Below are 21,027 nucleotides of genomic sequence, written 5' to 3'. Positions count from 1 at the left end.
CAGTCCCTTGAGGTCAGTTATACTTGGCTCTTGTTCACTTACCTGTCTCCATACCTCGATTGGTGCCTGGCATATGTCAGTGCCTGGCTTAGTACATATTGGTTGAAAGCTGAAACAGTTCATTGGTTGCCTATTCTGTGCAAGTGTTCTGTGTTCTGGAGATAACAGCAGTGAACAAAACAGATTTTTAAAATCTTAGCCTTCTTGAAGCTTACATTCTAGTGATTAATACTTCTGGTTACTTTTAATATCAAATACTCTTCAGATACTTCTGCAAGAGCCGTAATATAAAATACATAAAATGGGGACTGTGAGCTCAGGTTGAAGAGAAAGTAGGAACACCAGGCCAGGTGCAGTGGCTCATGCGTGTAATCCCAGCACTTTGGGAAGCCAAGGTAAGAAGATTGCTTGTGTCCAGGAGTTTGAGACCAGCCTGGGCAACAGAGCAAGACCCTGTCTCTACACAAAATCAAAATTTAACCAGGCATGGCGGTGCATACCTGTAGCCCCAGCTATTAGGGAGGCTGCAGTGAGCCATGATCCTGCCACTGCATTCCAGCCTTGGTGACAAAATGATACCCTGCCTCAAAAAACTAAAAATTTTAACAAGTAGAAACACCAATCCTCTCTGGTTATTTGGTCCAGTCTCCACCAACCAAATTCTGGTTTGGGGAAGGAGAGTATGAAAGCCACTGCTTTATACTACCTGTGGTTGGAAACAAGACATGTCTTCTCAGAGAGCTGTTTTCCCCTGAGTTTTATCAATAGGTGTCACTTCCTCTCAAAAAGTATCACCCCACTGACTGTTAGGTGCCTTTACACTGTATTCCCATGGTACCTCTGCTCCATAACTTCGCGCACATATTGTAAGTATCGTGCTTTGTGCTGTCTGCATCCTGGCACTTAGTAGACTCTCAACTCCTATTCACTGAACTGAACGTTGAACCAGCAATTAAAAGCTATAGATGTTGTTCAGAATCTCAACTCTCGCTTTCTTTAAAACTCCAATGTGGTATTTTTTCTGATCAGTTGTTTGAGTATGTTATAGCTGAATCTTTCCTAAACCGTTTTACTCTCCTGGAAAATTGCAAGGTTAATGACTAAACTGGACCAATTTGGGCCAGGCACTTACAGGTGGTAGCAATGATGATAAATGCCTAAATGGAGCCAGAGTGCTCACTGTTCTGATGGTAATTGTTGCTCTTTGCCCTGTCAGGATTGAATGCAGATTGGGAATAAATTGCCATATTGTGTGATCTGACTAGATAAGTGTTTCTTAAACTTGCTTCATCACGAAAATCATCTGGGGTTCTTGTTAAAAACAGATTCCCAGCCTGACCCTAGATACTGAATCAGGCTACTCAGGGGAGGCGCTTGGAACAGTGATTATTTCCAAGAAATGAGGATAAAAGGACTATTACTTTTCGTTGTACTTGCTGCCATTTTTTTTTTTTTGCCCTGAATATGTTCTGCTTTTATTCAGCTGTAATTTTATCTTTTGAATAACTTATAATTCATGTACAAAACTTCAAAAGTTACAAAAGGATATATGATAAAATATATTCCACCCCTTTCCCAGCCACTAGGTTCTCCTCCTCGGAGGGGACCGATATTATCAGTTCGCTATGTATTCTTTCAGAGATACTATGGATATAAAAACAAATATATATAGTTATATATATTATATATCTATATATACACGTTTTACATATATACATATTCTGCACGAAAAATACCTTTTAAAAACATACTATACATAACGTTCTGTACCTTGCACTTATCATTTACCATATATTGGTGATTTTTTTCTATGTGTATAGAGTTTTGTCATTTTTTTTATGGCTTTACACTATTCCATCATACATATACATTATGATTTATTTAACTAATACCCTTATTGATGGACAATTAATTAGGTTGTTTCCAGTCTTCACCTATTACGAATAATGCTGCAGTAAATATTTTGTGTTTGCAAAGGAGTTGCTCACACTTAAGCACTTGCATTGTTGTTCCAAGAGCTTTACATGTCTAAAAGATAAATCCCTGAAAGCAGAATTGCTGGGGCAAAGGGTATGCACAATTGTAATTTTGAAAGGTTTTGTCACATCGCTCTCCCCAGAGATTCTACCATTTATACCCTTACCAAGAATGTTTGCAAGTGCCTGTTTCCTTCACCAATACATTATTTGCTAGTCTTGTAGATGAAATACCATGTTTCAGTATTATTTCAATTTTTTTTTGAGATGGAGGCTTGCTCTGTTGCCGAGGGTGGAGTGCAGTGGTGTGATCTTGGCTTACTGCAACCTCCACCTCCCGGGTTCAAGTGATTCTCCTGCCTCAGCCTTCCAAGCAGCTGGGACTACAGGCATGTGCCACCATGCTCAGCTAATTTTTATATTTTTAGTAGAGACAGGGTTTCACCATACTGGCCAGGCTGGTCTTGAACTCCTGACCTTGTGACCTATCCACTTCGGCCTCCCAAAGTGCTGGGATTACAGACCTGAGCCACCACTTCTGGCCTAATTTTATTTCTCTTATCACAAGTGAGTTTGATCATCTTATCATATGCTTAAGAGCTATTTGTTTCCTTTTTTGTAAAATGTTCTCTTGGGTTGTTGGGTTTTTTTCCCTTCTTATTAAGGAAATTAGTCCTCTACACTATTTTGCAGTTTGTCATTTGTCTTTTGAGATTACATTGGTTTTTCCCAAGCAGAAATGTTTGATTTTTTTTCTTAAGTCATTTATACATTCATACAGTGGGCATGTTTGATTTTCATATAGTCCAAGAGTGTTGGCTGTTTTCTGGGGGTGTTACTGGATTTGTTCATAAACTATCCCCATTCTGAGATTATGCAAAGTTTTCCTCATGATGTCTTCGATGATTATTATTTTTTTTTTTTGAGACAGAGTCTTGTTATGTTGTCCAGGCTGGAGTGCAGTGGTGCGGTCTTGGCTCATTGCAACCTCTACCTCCTGAGTTCAAGCAGTTCTCCTGCCTCAGCCTCCCAAGAAGCTGGGATTATGGGCACCAGCCACAATGCCCGTCTAAATTTTGTATTTTTAGTAGAGACAGGATTTTACCATGTTGGCCAGGCTGGTCTTGAACTCCTGACCTCAAGTGATCTGCCTGCCTTGGCCTCCCAAAGTGCTGGGTTTCCATACATGAGCCACTGTGCCTAGCCTGTTATTTTTATGATTATCCTAGTTAAAGTGTGAAGTATGAATCCATGTTTTTCTCCTCAAATGACTTTTCAGTTATCCCAACACCCATTTGTTAAATAATCTATATTACTTTTCTAATCTAAAAATGAGGTTTTTTTTGTAAATAAATGGCATATAAATAAAGGGAAGGGGAGCTGCAATACATTAAAATCCTTAGGAGCCATATCAACCAAATACAGCATGTGGATTCTATTTGAATCCTGATTTGAACAAAGCAACCATCAAAAGACATTTTGGGGACAATCATGGAAATTAGAATAGGGACTGGATATTATGATATTAAGAAATTGTTGTCAATTTTGTTGGGTGTAATCATGGTACTGTTATATTACTTTAACTGTGAGAGTTAAATAATGAAGTATTTGATGAAGTGATTTGATGTCTGGAATTCGCTTTAAGATATGCCAGGAATGCTCAATAGCTTATCAAAAGATATTCAGCATCAGTAATCATCAGATAAATGCAAATCAAAACCATAATGAGATATCACCATGCAAATCAAGACCACAGTGAGGTATCACCTCACACTCATTAGGATGGCTACTGTTAAAAAACACACAGAAAATAAGCGTTGACAAGGTTGTGGACAAATTGGAACCCTTATGTACTGTTGGTGAGATTGTAAAATGCTGCAGCTGCTATGGAAAACAGTATGGAGGTTCCTTAAAATGTTAAAAATGAAACTACAATATAATTCAGCAATTTCACTTCAAAGTGAAATTTCACTTGAAATTCTAAAACAATTGAAAGCAGGATCTCTAAGAGATATTTGCATACCCATGTTCAGTACTATTCACGGTAGCCAAGAGTTGGAAACAACCCAAATGTCTATTGATGAATTAATGGATAAACAAAATGTATAGCATACAATGGAATGATATTCAGCCTTAAAAAAAGAAACAAATCCTGTCACATGTTACAATATGGATGAACACTTGAGGACATTATGCTAAGTGAAATAAGCCAGTCACAAAAGGACAAATTCCATATGATTCCAGTTATATGAGGTATCTAAAGTAGTCAAATTCATACAAACAGAAAATAGAATTGTGGTTACCAAGAGCTAGGGGGAGGGAGAAAAGGGAGCTGTTATTTAATGGGTATAGAATCAGATTTGCAAGATGAAATAATTCTGGAGATATGTCATACAACAATGTGAATATTTGTAACACAACTGAACTGTACACTTAAAAATAGTAAAATGGTAAATTTTATGTGGTTTTTAATCACAACAAAAAATACTAAAACCATAAAAAGGAGGGGGCAAGATAGATGAAACAAGAATGACTTAATATAACAATTGAAAGTGGGTAATGCTTTCATGGGGGTTCATTACTTTTGTAAGTTTAAAATTTTCTGTAATAAAAAGTTCTTAAGCCTTAGGGGAGCTTGGGATTTGTGAACAGAGCTGAATTTGAATCCCAGCTCCACTTTTAAAAAATTGAGGTATAACTCATATACCATAAAATTCAACGTTTTAAAGTGTACAGTTTAATGGTTTTTAGTACATTCATAGTGCTGTGCACCTATTACCACTAATTCCAGAAGATTTTTATAACATCAAAGGGTAACCCAGTACTTACTAGTCTTATTCCCCATCCCCACAATCCCTGGCAACTACTAATTTATTTTTCCATCTCTTTGGATTTGCCTGTTCTGGGCATTTCATATGGAAGAAGTCATACAATATATGGCCTTTTGTGTCTGGCATGTTTCAGGTTATCATTCTGTTCTCAAAGTTCATTGATGTTGTAGCATAAATCAGTACTTCATTCCTTTTTATGGCCAAATAATATTTCCTTGTATGAATATACCACGTCCATTTCAGCTGATAAACATTTGGGTTACTTCTACTTTTTGGCTGTCATGAATAAGCCTGCTGTGAACTTTCATGTACAAGTTTCTGTGTGAACATAGCTTTTCAGTTTTCTTGGGAGTATACTTAGGAGTGGAATTGTTGGATCATATGATAACTATGTTTAACCATTTCAGGACTTCTGAGACCATTTTCCAAAGTGACTACACCATTTTACGTTCCCACTAGCAATTTACAAGGATTCCAATTTCTCTGCATCCTTGCCAACACCCATTATTTTCCAATTTTTAGATTATGGTTATGCTAGTGGGTGCTAACTTGTATCTCATTGTATTTTCGTCGTTGTTGTTTTTGTTTGTTTGTTTGAGACGGAGTCTCACTGTTACCAGGCTGGAGTGCAGTGGCGAGATCTTGGCTCACCGCAACCTCCGCCTCCCGGTTCAAGTGATTCTCCTGCCTTAGCCTTCCGAGTATTTGGGACTACAGGTGCCCACCACCACACCCAGCAAACTTTTTTATTTTTAGTAGAGACGGGGTTTCACCATGTTAGCCAGGATGGTCTTGATCTCCTGACCTTGTGATTTGCCTACCTTGGCCTCCCAAAGTGCTGGGATTACTGGTGTGAGCCACTGTGCCCAGCCTCACTGGTTTTGATTGACATTTCTATAGTGACTAATAATGTTGAGCAACTTGTCATGTGCTTACAGGCTAGTTTCACTTTTTAGCTATGTGACTTTGGTCAAGTTCTCTACCTCTGAGCCTCATTGATCACTGGTCTGTAAAATGAAGATAATAATGCCTCCTGAGGTTATTGCAAAGTTAGTGGATGTGAGGCAGGTTTGGAACAGTGCCTGATACATAGTAGATTCTTAACTGATACCTAATACTACTTTGCTACTCAAGCTGTGGGTAGCTTGCAATCTAGTGATTTCACTACATCTGCTGTAGAAGTTAAAAGCTGAGATGATAGTGCCCTTTTGCCAAAGCTGTTTTTCTTTTTTTCTTTCCTTTTTTTTTTTTTTTAAAGACAGGGTTTCTCCATATTGGTCAGGCTGGTCTTGAGCTCCTGACCTCAGGTGATACACCCGCCTCAGCCTCCCAAAGTGCTGGGATTACAGGTGTGAGCCACTGTACCCAGCCTGTTTTTAACACTCTGACTAGGCCTTTCTTTACTATTCTTTTTTTTTTTTTTTTTGAGACGGAGTTTCGCTCTTGTTACCCAGGCTGGAGTGCAATGGCATGATCTCGGCTCACCGCAACCTCCACCTCCTGGGTTCAGGCAATTCTCCTGCCTCAGCCTCCCGAGTAGCTGGGATTACAGGCACATGCCATCATGCCCAGCTGATTTTTTTTGTATTTTTAGTAGATACGGGGTTTCACCATGTTGACCAGGATGGTCTTGATCTCTTGACCTCGTGATCCACCCGCCTCGGCCTCCCAAAGTGCTGAGATTACAGGCGTGAGCCACCGTGCCCGGCTCTTTACTATTCTTTACCAGTTAAGTCCTGTTCTCTGTCCTTTCTAGTTCGAAGGACACGGTTAGGATCACGGAGATACAACCTGTGATAAGATAGAACCTGTGGCCTTAAAATTTGAAGATGATGGTATTGTCAAATTAGTTCTGTGATCATGTCATCCATCTCTGTCTATAGGAGTGAATTTGTCCAAGAGGTGTTAGGCCTATGGACAGTATTCAGAACATTGGGAAAGAGAGGCAATAAGGCATTCTAGGCAGGGAAACCAAGTGAACCAAACCAAAGACAGGGAAGCAGGGGTCATCTTGGAAATGGTTAGTTGGGAAATTAGCCTGTTAGGAGAGGGGTATTGTGGAACAGTGAGAGATTTGTGAGATTCTTATTCTATTGTTTTCCGTTACCTACTCCAGAATATTCAGTGAAAGAAGTTCTATACCTGGAATCACGAGACTTTTGTTCTAATCTTGTTTTGGCTGCAGTTAGCTAGGTCAAGTCATTTATCCTCTCTAGACCTCGGTTGCCTATGTGATAAAATGAATAATTGGATTAGTTCAGTGATTCTTAATTGGGGGTGTGCGTGAGAAACTATGGGAAGCTGTTTTGAAATAGAGGTGTTTGGATCACACTCAAGAAATTCTTTCAGGCAGGGTGCAGTGGCTCACGTCTATAATCCCAGCACTTTGGGAGAATGAAGCTGGCAGATCACCTGAGGTCAGGAGTTTGAGACCAGCATGGCCAACACGGTGAAACCCTGTCTCTACTAAAAATAGAAAAATTCGCCAGGTGTGGTGATACGCGCCTGTAGTCCCAGCTACTCAGGAAGCGGAGGCAGGAGAATCGCTTGAACCCAGGAGGTGGAGGTTGAAGTGAGCACTCCAGCCAGGGTGACAGAGTGAGACTCTGATTCAAAAAAAAAAACAAAAAAAGAAATTATTTCAGCAGATCTGAGGTGAAGCTCAGGTTTGTATATTTTGAAAAATATCTCCAGGTGGTTGTGATGTACATTCCTAGTGTTCTAAGAGCTACCAAATTGATTAGAAATCACTAGTCCATGGCTTTCTGGAGTTGAAATCACTTGAATGGTGGCATAATTAGCTTCAGACCAGCTAAAGATTAAATGTTGTAGTGGAAAAGGTATTTGGTGACACCAAGAGACTTTGGTGTCAGTGTGACCCAGGTTGCTGTTTCCCAGCTCTATAGCTCTGAGTATGGCATCTTACTTTTCTGAGCCTCAGTTTCTTCATCTGTAAAATGGGGCTTCTAATACCTGCATGGTGAGGTTGTGAAGATGAGGGAGAAAATACCACACTTAGCAACTGTGCGTGGTACAAGGTAAATGGATGCTCAACCAATGACTTGTCTGAGTGATATGCTGGAAGAAACTGTTACCAGGGGACAGTATAAAACTTTACTCCTACCCTGACACACCTGGAGTTACTCATATCTCTAGGCATAACTATGTTAAAATACTTCGCTCCTTTGCTTGGGTATCAAACAAATACCAACCGTGCTTCACGGTCTGCTTGCTGGTGTCTCTCCCCTTGTGTGTGACATGACTCTTTTTCCATGGTCTAGCAAAAGTTAAATGCATTTAAACTCCTGTTAGACTCCAGAAAACTACCATTCCAACTTAAATGAAAAATAGACAGTTGAGTTCAGAAAAATTATCAAGATCCACAGTCTCTAGAGCCAAAATCTGGGCTTTGCTACTTCTAGCCATATAAGCTTGGGGCTAATAATGTGTAAAATGGGGATGAAATAATAGTAGGTATGCCCTCAGAAGATTGTTGTGTTAAATGAGTTAATGCACATAATACATATTCAATATCTGTTAGCCATTATTATTACTACTATGTACCAGGTCTTATGTGGGAGCCAGGAATACAGAGGTAAATTCTCTCTACGATCAAGGAACTTAATCTGGTGGAGCCAGTATACAGATAATTTCAGTATACTTCAAGTACAGCAATAGAGGCATGTACAGGAAGAGTACTTAACAGTTTACGTCTATTACATAAAAAATAGTGCTCTCCAGGAGGAAGTTCGGTACAACAGAAAGTGTGCATTCTGGAGTCAGATCAGCCTGGATTTGAATCATGTCTACCACCCACTCATTATGCAACTTTGGGGGCAGCCAATCTCTTGTAGCCTTAGTTTCCCCATTTCTAAAATGGGGTAAAGTTTCTGACTTCTCTCTGTTGGAAGTGCAACTATTTAGGTTCCCTGCAATGTACAGTACTACTAAGAAAAAAAGCAAGGACTTTAAAAAAACTTAGATTTCTATGTCTATTTCTGCATCAAAGTTTTTCATCCATATGTACCTTACTATGGTTATTCTAATGATGGGATAATATGTATAAAGTATGTACAGCACATAGATGCTGAGCAATAAATAATAGCTTTATTGTCTTTCTAACAGAAGTCTAATGTTATTTTTTGAACTAAAAACTTAAGTAATATATATCTTGTTAATTTCAGTATCCTAATTTTGAAGAGCGTCAGGGCAAGTTTTATGACAGGAGTTAAAAAAACACTGGGCATTTGAATGAACACTGTATAATGCTGTCTGTGTTTACAGTAATCAAGTTGTGGACTGGGAGAGTGGTTTTGCTTTGTTTTTTAAGAGTAGTCTGTTCTGGTTCAGTACAGTGGCTTGTGCCTGTAATCCTAGCACTTTCAGAGGCCGAGGCGGGAGGATCACTTGAACTCTCAGGAGTCTGAGAACAGCCTGGGCAATAAAGTGAGATCTCATGTCTGTATTTTTTTTTTAAGTAAAAAATTTTAAAAGAATATTCTGTTCTGTCACATGTAATCTCACATTTCACCGAACTATAGAATTTAGTTGCTAAACCTCCTGACTTCTAACAATACAAATCAGCTTCTGTGGCATGACACGTTCTCTTCTTCCCTCCTAGGTCTTTCAGAGCCTTGAAGATCACCATTTGGAAGTGGTGGCGTTTTTCAGGGAAAATGGCTTTCATGGCCTTCTTGCCCATGACTCCGAGTATGCTCTCTACAATATTCCCTCTTACTACAGTTCCCATGCTCTGAAATTGAGCTGGAATGGGAAGAACCTCACTACCAACCAGTTCCTGATGCAAGAAGTGGCCAAGCAGCTGGGCCTGAAGAGGGTGAATTTTCCCATATTTGCTGCACTGCTAGGTAGGTCATCCACAGAAGAGAATGCAGTGATTGGTAATTTCCTCTTCCAGGGGTAAGAGATGAGGACTAAAGGGATTTAGCCTGTCATCATTAAATTTCTTCTTAAAGCCCTCATGCTAGGGGAATTCAGCATGGATTTGGGTTTCTTGGTAGACCACACTAAAACTCCATGTTTGGTTTGTGGGTTGCTACAGGTTATTCCAGAACATTATTTAGATTCCCGCAAACCTTATTTTGCTACATTTTGTAACTCTTTTATGCTGAGTATTCTCAAGCCAAATGTTTTATTAACCTTGGACAACTTTGGATCCCCAAACAGAGCATCAGCATTTCTTCCCCAGTGTCTAAATTTAGATCAGAAAGACAAATTGTTGATTATGTTTTTCTCTTTGTTTCTTTTGTGCTAATATTTTATGAAAATTTCCAAATATACAGCAAAAATGAAAAAGAGTTTTGCAGTAAGGACCCTATATCCACCACTTATATTCTGCCGTTAACATTTTACTGTAATTGTCGTATCACGTATCTGTCCAGTCCTCTACCCATCCATCAGTCTATCTCGTAATTTATTTATTTATCTATTTAGTTTTTTTCAGACGGAGTCTCGCTCTGTCACCTAGCCTGCAGTGCAGTGGGACGATCTTGGCTCACTGCAATCTCTGTCTCCCGGGTTCAAGCGATTCTCCTGCCCAGCCTCCCGAGTAGCTAGGACTACAAGCACTCAACACCATGCCCAGCTAATTTTTGTATTTTAGTAGAGGTGGGGTTTCATCATTATTGGCCAGGCTGGTCTTGAACTCCTGACCTTGTGATCTGCCCACTTGGGCTTCCCAAAGTGCTGGGATTACAGGTGGGAGCCACTGTACCCAGCCTATTTTATTTTATTTTATTTTATTTTTGAGACAGAGTCTCGCTCTGTTGCCCAGGCTGGAGTATAGTGGCATGATCTCAGCTCACTGCAACTTTCGCCTCCTGGGTTCAAGAGATTCTCCTGCCTCAGCCTCCTGAGTAGCTGGGATTACAGGCACCCACCACCATGCCCAACTAATTTTTACATTTTTAGTAGAGACAGGGTTTCACCATGTTGGTCAGGCTGGTCTTGAACTCCTGAACTCAAGCAGTCCACCCACCTCGGCCTCCCAAAGTGCAGAGAATACAAGGGTGAGCTACTGTGTCTAGCCCAATCTATCTCTTAAAGATGTATTTCAAAGTAAATTGCAGAGAGTTGATTATGTTTTGAATTTGTTTTTCAAGTACTTAGCACATGAAGGTTAATATCCTGTCTCAGATGTGACCTTTACTTTATAATCTCAAAGGACATGAGTTTGGATAATACAATGGAGTCAGTACAAGTTTTGGAATTAGGCCATCAGCAAATCACTGAAGTGACATCTCCCTGGTTTCAGTTTCCTCTAATAATACCTTATGGTGTTATTCATAAAGTGAAATGAAATAAGCTGAACAAAATGCCCAGCACTCATTAGGCAGTTAGTAATTGGTGGCTGCTGTTATAGAAGGCAACATGAATTAGAGGATAAGTCATAGCATGGGCTTTGGAGTTTCAGATTCCTAGCTTTTTATCTTGGTGTGTGCACCTAGTGGCCACACCACATTGGGCCAAGTCACCAAACTTGTCCGAATCTCAGTTTCCTTATCTGTAAAATGGAAATGATATTACCATACATAGTCATTATAAAGATGCTACATATAATACACGTGAAACATATTAGGTAACCAACACAGAGCTACTGTATCACATTAAGAATATAGACCTATGTGAATTATTTGATAATTTTCTCTCCCAGGACCCCTTTCATGGTCGGAGGTTCTAAGAAAACATTTGTGCAGTCAATAAATGACAAATGTTCTTTTTAGGTAACCACATCCTCCCAGATGAGGACCTGGCTGCTTTTCACTGGAGCCTTTTGGGACCAGAACATCCTCTTGCATCACTTAAGGTAATGTTTCCTATTTCTTGCCTATACAGATTAGGGGATGTGAGGTTTTGATTTGAGTTTTGATGAAATAATTATCTTACATTAGATTTAAAATATTTCACACACACACAGAAGAAAAAAAATTGGCCAGGTGCGGTGGCTCACGCCTGTAATCCCAGCACTTTGGGAGGCGGAGGCGGATGGATCACATGAGGTCAAGAGTTCAGGAACAGTCTGGCCAACATGGTAAAACCCCATTTCTACTAAAAATACAAAAATTAGCTGCAAACATGGTGGCAGGCACATGGAGTCCCAGCTACTCAGGAGGCTGAGGCAGAATTGCTTGATCCCAGGTGGCGGAGGTTGCAGTGAGCGAAGATCATGCCACTGCACCCCAGCCTGGGTGGTGACAAAGCGAGACTCCATCTAAAAAAAAAAAAAGACAAAAAAAACTGGTTATGATCAATACCGTTAATATCTCAAGAATTCATATAAATCTATAAAGAAATATACTAATATCCCAATAATGAAGTAATGAACAAAGGACAGAAGCAGAAAATTTGCAATAGAGAAAATACAATGACTAGATGTTCAACCTCACTAATGATCAGACATGTAAATTGAATGTGATTTTTTTTCTTTTTTCTTTTATTTTTTAATGGTGCCGTGGCTTGGTTTTTTTTTTTTTTTTTTAAGATAGATTCTCACTCTTCACCCAGGTTGGAATGCAGTGGCATGATCTCAGCTCACTGCAACCTCCACCTCCTGGATTCAAGCTATTCTCATGCCTCAGCCACCCAAGTAGCTGGGATTACAGGCATATGTCATCATACGTGGCTAATTTTTATTTTATTTTTTTGAGACAGAATCTTACTCTGTCACTCAGGCTGGAGTGTAGCGTTGCAATCTCAGCTCACCGCAACCTCTGCCTCCCAGGTTCAGGCGATTCTGCTGCCTCAGCCTCCTGAGTAGCCGGGATTACAGTCATGCACCACCACGCCCAGCTAATTTTTGTATTTTTAGTAGAGACGGGTTCACTGTGTTGGCCAGGTTGATCTTGAAGTCCTGACCTCAAGTGATCTGCCCGCCTTGGCCTCCCAAAGTGCTGGGATTACAGGTATGAGTCACTGCAATTGGATAAGCATGTATTTATGAAGTTTAAAAATAAAACTTTATTTAAAAAAGTCCCTCTTGACCTCACTCTCCTCACCCAAGCTACTGCTCTATATTTCTTCTTATAGAAAAGAAGAAATAAAAATAATTTTTTTCTTCTGTGGAACAGCCCAGAGTTCCATTCTGGTTCCTTTCTCTTTTCTTTTCTGGTTTGTTTTATTTGTTTTTGAGTAAGGGTCTCATTATGTTGGCCAGGCTGGAGTGCAGTGGGGTGATCATGGCTCACTACAGCCTCGAACTCCTGGACTCAGTTGGTCCTCCTGCATCAGCTTCTTGAGTAGCTGGACTACAGGCACATGTCATCGTGACCAGCTAATTTTTTCTGTATTTTTTGTAGAGATGGGATCTTACCATGTTGCCCAGAGTGGTCTTAATCTCCTGGGCTCAAGCAATCCTCCCACCTCAGCCTCCCAAAGCATTGGGAGCTACCATGCACTACCATGCCTGGCCTCTTCTCTTTTCTGTCTCTACATATGATTGATTTCATATAGTCTTATGACTTTAAATACCATCTGTTTGTTGATGACTCCTAACTTTTATGTCTTCAGCTCTGACCTCTCCCTTGAACTCCAGATTCTAATCTCTGCCTACTCAATATCTTCCATTTACATATCCAAAAGGCATCTCAAAGTTATATGTTCAGGTGGAAATTGCTGATCATCTCCCTAAACCTGTCCCTCCCACAGCCTTCCTCATTTTTGTTGAAGGCAACTTCGTCCTTCCATTTTTTTCTTTCCCTCCCTCCTTCCCTCCCTCCCTTGCTTGCTCTCTCTCTCTCTCTCTCTCTTTCTCTTTCTTTCTTTTTCCCTCTCTTACTCTCTCTCTTTCTCCCTTTCTTTTTGTTTTGTTTCTTTTCTTGATAGAGTCTTGCTCTGTTGCCCAGGTTGGAGTGCACAATCTCAACTCACTCCAACCTTCACCTCCCAGATTCAAGCGATCCTCCTGCCTCAGCCTCCCGAGTAGCTGGGACTACAGGTGTGTGCCACCATATCCAACTAATTTTTGTATTTTTAGTAGAGATGGGGTTTCACCATGTTGGCCAGGCTGGTCTGAAACTCCTGAGCTCAAGGGATCCACCTGCCTTGGCCTCCCAAAGTGCTGGAATTACAGGTGTGAGCCACTGCACTTGGCCTATCCTTCCATTTTCTCAGGCTAAAATCCTTGGGGGTCATCCTGATGTCCCCTCTCTCTACTATATCCCATACCTTATTTGTCAGCAGATACCATCAGCTGTCCCTTCAGCATATACCTACTTCGGCCGGGTGTGGTGGCTCATGCCTGTAATCCAAGCACTTTGGAGGCCAAGGTGGGCGGATCACCTGAGGTCGGGAGTTCAAGACCAGCTTGACCAACATGGTGAAAGCCCGTCTTTAAAAAAAAAAATTAACTTAAAAAAAAACTAACTGAGATCCTGTCACTTCTCTATTCAGAATCCTTGGCTGGACATGGTGGCTCACACCTGTAATCCCAGCACTTTGGGAGGCCGAGGTGGGCGGATCACTTTAGGTCAGGAGTTTGAGACCAGCCCAGCCAACATGGTGAAACCTTGTCTCTACTAAAAATTTTTTAAGAAATAGCCAGATGTGGTGGTGCATGCCTGTAACCCCAGAGATTTGGGAGGCTGAGGCAGGAGAATTGCTTGAAGCTGGGAGGCAGAGGTTGCAGTGAGCGGAGATCATGCCACTATACTCCCTCCTGGGGGGCAGAGCAAGACTCTGTCTCAAAAAATAATTCCTCTAATGGCTCTTCATGTCACTCTCCAATCCTTACCATGGCTTACAAAGCCCTATGCTGTCTGGCCCCCTTTCATATCTCTGATCTTTCTTTCTTTCTTTTGCTCTTAGAACCTTTGCACTTATCTTTCTCTATACTTGGAATACTTTTTCTTTTCTCATAGCTATTTCTTCACTCCTGAAGGTTTTCTAAAATTTCATTCTCAATGAGGCTTTTCCTGATCACCCTATAAAAAAATCATATGCACACAGTTCTACAGTAGGGATTGTCTAGAAAAAAATTATGTGCACACACATACTTGCATTCCATAGCTGCTTCTCTTCTCTTTTATCCACAGTACTTATCTACATCTAGTACACTATACTTTTTTTTGTTTTTGAGATGGAGTTTTGCTCTTGTTGCCCAGGCTGGAGTGCAGTGGTACGATCGCAGCTCACTGAAATCTCCACCTCTCAGGTTCAAGCAATTCTCCTGCCTCAGCCTCCCGAGTTGCTGAGATTACAGGTGCCCGCCACCATGCCCGGTTAATTTTTGTATTTTTAGTAGATACGGGGTTTCACCATGTTGGCCAAGCCGGTTTCAAACTCCTGACCTCCGGTGATCCACCAGCCTCAGCCTCCCAAAGTGCTGGGATTACAGGTGTGAGCCACCGCTCCCAGCTTAAACTATACCTTTTACTTATTTAGTTTGTTTAACTCCCGTCACTCTATCCCAAAACATCTATGCTAGAATTTAAGTACCCATGAGGGCAGAGATTTTTGTCTGTCTTGTTCACTGCTGTGTCCCTGGTGCCTAGGACAGTGCTTGGTACATAGAAGGCAGTAAATGTTTAAGGAATGAATAATAAAGCCTTTTTGCAAAACAGTTTATAAAAATTCAAAGCCTGGCTGGGCATGGTGGCTCATGCCTATAATCCCAACACTTTGGGAGACTGAGGCAGGTGGATCAACTGAGGTCAGGAGTTCAAGACCAGCCTGACCAACATGGAGAAACCCCATTGCTACTAAAAATAAAAAATTAGCTGGGCATGGTAGCACATGCCTGCAACCCCAGCTACTCGGGAGGCTGAGGCAGGAGAATCGCTTGAACCTGGGAGGCGGAGGTTGCGGTGAGCGAAGATCACACCATTGCACTCTAGCCTAGGAAACAAGCGATGAAACTCTTTCTAAAAAAAAAAAAAATCAAAGCCTTTAGGAAGTTGATACCCTCTGCCTCAGTAATTACAGTTTGAGAAAGATTGTAATTAAATAATTGGCAAGACATCAATCATACCTATAGTTTATGATAGCATTAAACATGTTTTCTGGCCAGGCGCGGTGGCTTACATCTGTGTAATCTCAGCACTCTGGGAGGCCGAGGTGGGCGGATCACCTGAGGTTGGGAGTTCAAGACCAGCCTGACTAACATGGTGAAACCCCATCTTAAAAAATAAAAAATAAAAAAACGTTTTCTTTAAAAAATTTTTGAAGGCCAGACACAGTGGCTCATGCCTATAATCCCAGCACTTTGGGAAGCCGAGGCAGGCAGATCGCTTGAGATCAGTAGTTCAAGACCAGCCTGGCCAACATGGTGAAACCCTGTCTCTACCAAAAATACCAAAATTAGCCGGGCATGGTGGTGGGTACCTGTAATCCCAGCTACTTGGGAGGTTGAGGCAGGAGAATCTCTTGAACCCAGGAGGCAGAGGTTGCATTGAGCCAAGATTGTACCACCACACTCCAGCCTGGATGACAGAGGGAGACTCTGTCTCCAAATATATATATGTAAGCATCACAAAAACAGAAAAAATAATATATAGTAAATCACCATTTAAACATCTTCCAGATCCAGCAGTTACCAATATTTTGCCACACATTCTGGGTTTTGTTGTTATTGCTAATGTTTTTTAAAGCAAATCCCTTTCACATTCTTCAGTGTACATCTCTTAAAATACTTGGGCGTTTCGTACATAAGCATAATGCCATTATTACTCCTGACAAAATCAGTGCTGATTTCTTGGCATCATCTTAATATCCAGTCCATTTTCAGATGTTCCTGATTATCTTAAAATGGCCTCTTGTGATTAGTTCCAATCAGAATCCAAACATGGTCATCTCATTATAATATTACGTTTAATAGCAAAAAAGCCAAAATGTCTCATGAAAGGAAGCCTGATGAATCATGACAGTGTCATCAACAGTAGTTATCTCTGTAGGAAGATGGATGATACGCTTTTATTGCTTTATAATTTTCCATGTTTTTTCCAAGTGTTCTGTACTGAGAGTGAGGGGGTGAAACTATTTTTAAAGAAAATATTTTAATTGTCTCAGTGGATTTACCGAAGTTGAATTCCATATCTCCCCTCAACTTCACCCTTTTTCTTAGTGATCGGTCTTTGACGTCAGCATCCCTTGCTTATTTTGCCTTTTCTAGGTACGGGCTCATCAGCTGGTTCTTCCTCCCTGTGATGTGGTGATCAAGGCTGTTTCTGAGTATGTCAGTTCCATCAAAGATCCCTCAAACCTGGATGTAGTCGGGAAGGATGTTTTCAAACAGTCTCAGGTAAGTAGCATTCCCCTTCCTAGAGTTCCCAATTTTCTTACCTTCTTCAGCAACACCAGCAGGTTTCTGATCTTTTCTGTGACACATGTTTTCCTAGCTGCTTGCCTTCTCCACGCTTACAAACCAGAGCTCCAAAATTTCCTTTAAAAAACATTACACAGCCTGTATTGAAAGTGTTCTTTACCTTTTTTTTCTATTACCTTTTTTTTCTAGTGACAAAGTAATATAAGCCCATTGTAGACCAAGCACAGTGCCTCATGCCTGTAATCCCAGCACTTTGGGAGACCAAGGTGGGTGGATCACTTGAGGTCAGGAGTTTGAGACCAGCCTGGTCAACGTGGTGAAATCCCATCTCTACTAGAAATACAAAAATTAGCTGCGTGTGATGGTGGATGCCTGTAATCCCAGCTGCTTGGGAGGCTGGGGCAGAACCTGGGAGGTGGAAGTTGCAATGAGCCGAGATTGTACCTCTGCACTCCAACCTGGGTGACAGAGTGAAACTCTGTCTGAAAAAAATAAATCAGTAAAGTAATATAAGCCCATTCTAGAAAATTTAGAAAACTGAAACAAATCACATAAAATCTCATTACTCAGAAACAACTTGCTATAGTTATCACTCTGACACACATCCTTCTAGTCTTTTTTTGTTTTTCAGTGTATACATGGTGGCTCACACCAGCCCTTTGGGAGACCAAGACAGGAAGATTACTTGAGCTTAGGAGTTTGAGACTAGCCTGGGTAGCCTGGGCAACAAGGCAAGACCTTGTCTCCCCTTCAACATTTTGGAAATAAATTTTTTTAAATGTACACGTGATCCCTGACTTAATATGGGTTCAACTTAACATTTTTCTGCTTTCCATTAGTGCAAAAGCAATATGCTTTCAGTAGAAACTGTCCTTTGAGTACCCATATGCCCATTCTGTTTTTCACTTTCATTATAGTATTCAGTACATTACATGAGATGTTCAATACTTTATTATAAAATAGGCTTTGTGTTAGATAATTTTGCCCAACTGTATGCTAATGTAAGGTATTCTGAGCACGTTTAATGTGGGCTAGGCTAAGCTATGATATTTAGTAGGCTTGGTGTATTAAATGGATTTTTTTACCTATATTTTCAACTTGTGATGGGTTTATTGGGACATAATCCTGTCATAAGTCAAGGAGCATCTGTGTATCTTAACATAAAGGAGTTCTTGCTCATTGGAAGATAATGGGCAAAGAAAAAAAGATTACTTAGTGAGTCCACATAAAACAATGAAAATTTCATTGTTAATAGTGGAAAAATAGCTCAACTGGGATTTTGTTCTACAAAATGGAACTAAAAATTATGAAAATAAGTTAGTTTTATTTTAATTTTTGAGACGGAGTTTCGCTCTTGTCACTCAGGCTGGAGTGCAATGGTGCAATCTCGGCTTACTGCAGCCTCTGCCTCCTGGGTTCAAGCAATTTTCCTGCCTCAGCTTCCCCAAGTAGCTGGGACTACAGGCGCACACCACCACGCCCAGCTAATTTTTGTATTTTTAGTAGAGACGGGGTTTCGCCATATTGGCCAGGATTATCTCAATATCTTGACCTCGTGATCTACCCGCCTCAGCCTCCCAAAGTGCTGGGATTACAGGCGTGAGCCACCACGCCCGGCCATTAGTTTTATTTTTAACAATTTGATTTATATTTTCAATTTGGGTTTCTCACTTATTTTTAAAATTAACATAGTCAAGCTGACTTGTGAATTTTTAACACATGTATCAATTTATGTTCTTTACCTTTCCAAAAATATAATACATTTTTATTAATTGTAGCCACCATGTTATACATGTTGTACATGTCAGTGTTTTTTATAGCTGTTCTAATAGATGTGTAGTTGTAGCTTGTCATAGTTTTAAATTACATTTCCCAAGTGACTAATGATGGACATTTTTTTCTTTTTGAGAGAGTCTCACTTTATTGCCCAGGCTGGAGTATAATAGCACAATCTGGGCTCACTGCAACCTCTGCTTCCTGGGCTTGACCAGTCTTCCCACCTCAGCCTCCCAAGTAGCTGGGACTATAGGCGCACACCACCATGCCTGGCTAATTTTTGTAATTTTCATAGAGACAAGGTTTCGCCATGTTGCCTAGGCTAGTCTCAAACTCCTGAGCTCAAGCGATCTGCCCTCCTGGGCCTCCCAAAGTGCTGGGATTACAGGTGTGAGCCACCGTGCCTGGCTAACATTTTTTTCTTGAGCATACTTCCTTCATATATCCTCTTTGGCAAATGGTTTATTCATGAACAGTCTTTTGCCTGTTTTTTAAAATTGGTTTGTTCGTTTACTTACTATTGTATTTTGAGAGTTCTTTATACTGCATATGAGTGCTTTGACAGATACCTGGTTTGCAAATATTTTCCCTGGTCTGTAGTCGTCTTTTCTTTTAACAGCATCTTTTGCAGAGGAAAGTTTTTAAATTTTCATCAGTTTTTATCTTTTATGGATCATGCTTTTGGTGTGATGTCTAAGAACTCGTTGCCCAACCACAGGCATGACAATTTTCTTCTGTTTTTTTTTTTTTTTTTTTTTTTTTTTGAGACAGAGTTTGGCTCTTGTTACCCAGGCTGGAGTGCAGTGGCGCGATCTCGGCTCACCGCAACCTCCGCCTCCTGGGTTCAGGCACTTCTCCTGCCTCAGCCTCCTGAGTAGCTGGGATTACAGGCACACACCACCATGCCCAGCTAATTTTTTGTATTTTTGAGTAGAGACAGGGTTTCACCATGTTGACCAGGATGGTCTCGATCTCTTGACCTCGTGATCCACCCGCCTCGGCCTTCCAAAGTGCTGGGATTACAGGCTTGAGCCACCACGCCCAGCCTGTTGTCTTTTTTAAAAATATTTTTTAAAAACCAGAACATTGGCCAGGTGCAGTGGCTCAGGCCTGTTATTCCAGCACTTTGGGAGGCTGAGGTGAGTAGATCACCTAAAGGTCAGGAGTTCAAGACCAGCCTGGCCAACATGGTGAAACCCCTATCTCTATTAAAAATATAAAAACAATTAGCCGGGCATGGTGGCAGATGCCTGTAATCCCAGCTATTTGGGAGGCTGAGGCAGGAGAATCGCTTGAACCTGGGAGATGGAGGTCACAAGGAGCCCAGATCGCACCATTGTACTCCAGCCTGGGTAACAAGAGCGAAATTTCGTCTCAAAAAAAAAAAAAAAAAAGTCCAGAGCATTTATTGCACGGCCAACCATTGAAATTCTTAAAATGAACTGGATGCAATGACAGCTGCCCTTTTGGGTTTAGGTGTCATTCCTTCACAGAGTCCATGCCTGAGTTCACAGTATACAATTTTTAGATACATTACATCAATTCTGGTGGTATTTTGTCTTTTAGCCTTAGCACTCCAGTTACACTTTGTTTTATCTTGGGAGGGTAACAACATAGCGTGTACTTCTTAATGCGAGGCTTCCCGAATCATGACATTTCCTTCGTCACCTCACTTCTACTTTCTGTTTTTCTTATTTATTTACTTATTTTTTTGAGATGAGGTCTCACTCTGTCACCCAGGCTGGAGTGCAGTGGCACTATCTCGGCTCACTGTAACCTTCAACTCCCAGGTTCAAGTGATTCTCGTGCCTCAGCCTCCTGAGTAGCTGGGATTACAGGCTTGTGCCATCACACCCAACTGATTTTTTAAATTTATCGTAGACACAGAGTTTTATCATTGTTGGCAAGGCTCGTCTCAAACTCCTGACCTCAGGTGATCCGCCTACCTTGGCATCCCAAAGTGCTAGGATTACAGGCGTGAGCCACCACACCCGGCCTGTTTTTCTTTTTAATTCCATAGTTCTACACTTCACGTTTTAGAACAAATCATCATATTTTCTGTATAAAGTATGAGAGGTTTTGTTTGTTTTTCATATGGATGTCAAATTGTTTCAGCATAGTTTGTTGATAGTCTTTATCAACAAAGATAGTCTTTATCTTTCCCTCA

General features: G+C 40.8%; 1 protein-coding gene across 1 annotated transcript in view; it reads left to right on the top strand.

The window, feature by feature from the left end:
• FAM120C (family with sequence similarity 120 member C) overlaps positions 1–21,027 on the top strand; it is a 105,075-nt gene that overhangs the window by 15,938 nt on the left and 68,110 nt on the right. Inside the window, exons 2-4 of the mRNA XM_002807889.6 lie at positions 9,429–9,675; positions 11,551–11,633; positions 16,932–17,060. Of these exons, the coding sequence (XP_002807935.4) occupies positions 9,429–9,675; positions 11,551–11,633; positions 16,932–17,060 (459 nt within the window). The remainder of the gene's footprint in view (positions 1–9,428; positions 9,676–11,550; positions 11,634–16,931; positions 17,061–21,027) is intronic.

The sequence above is a fragment of the Callithrix jacchus genome, chromosome X (genome assembly GCF_049354715.1).
Source record: "Callithrix jacchus isolate 240 chromosome X, calJac240_pri, whole genome shotgun sequence".
Lineage (NCBI taxonomy): Eukaryota > Metazoa > Chordata > Mammalia > Primates > Cebidae > Callithrix > Callithrix jacchus.
Note: the sequence above shows the minus strand (reverse complement) of the source record. Positions and strands in the feature narration are given on the sequence as shown.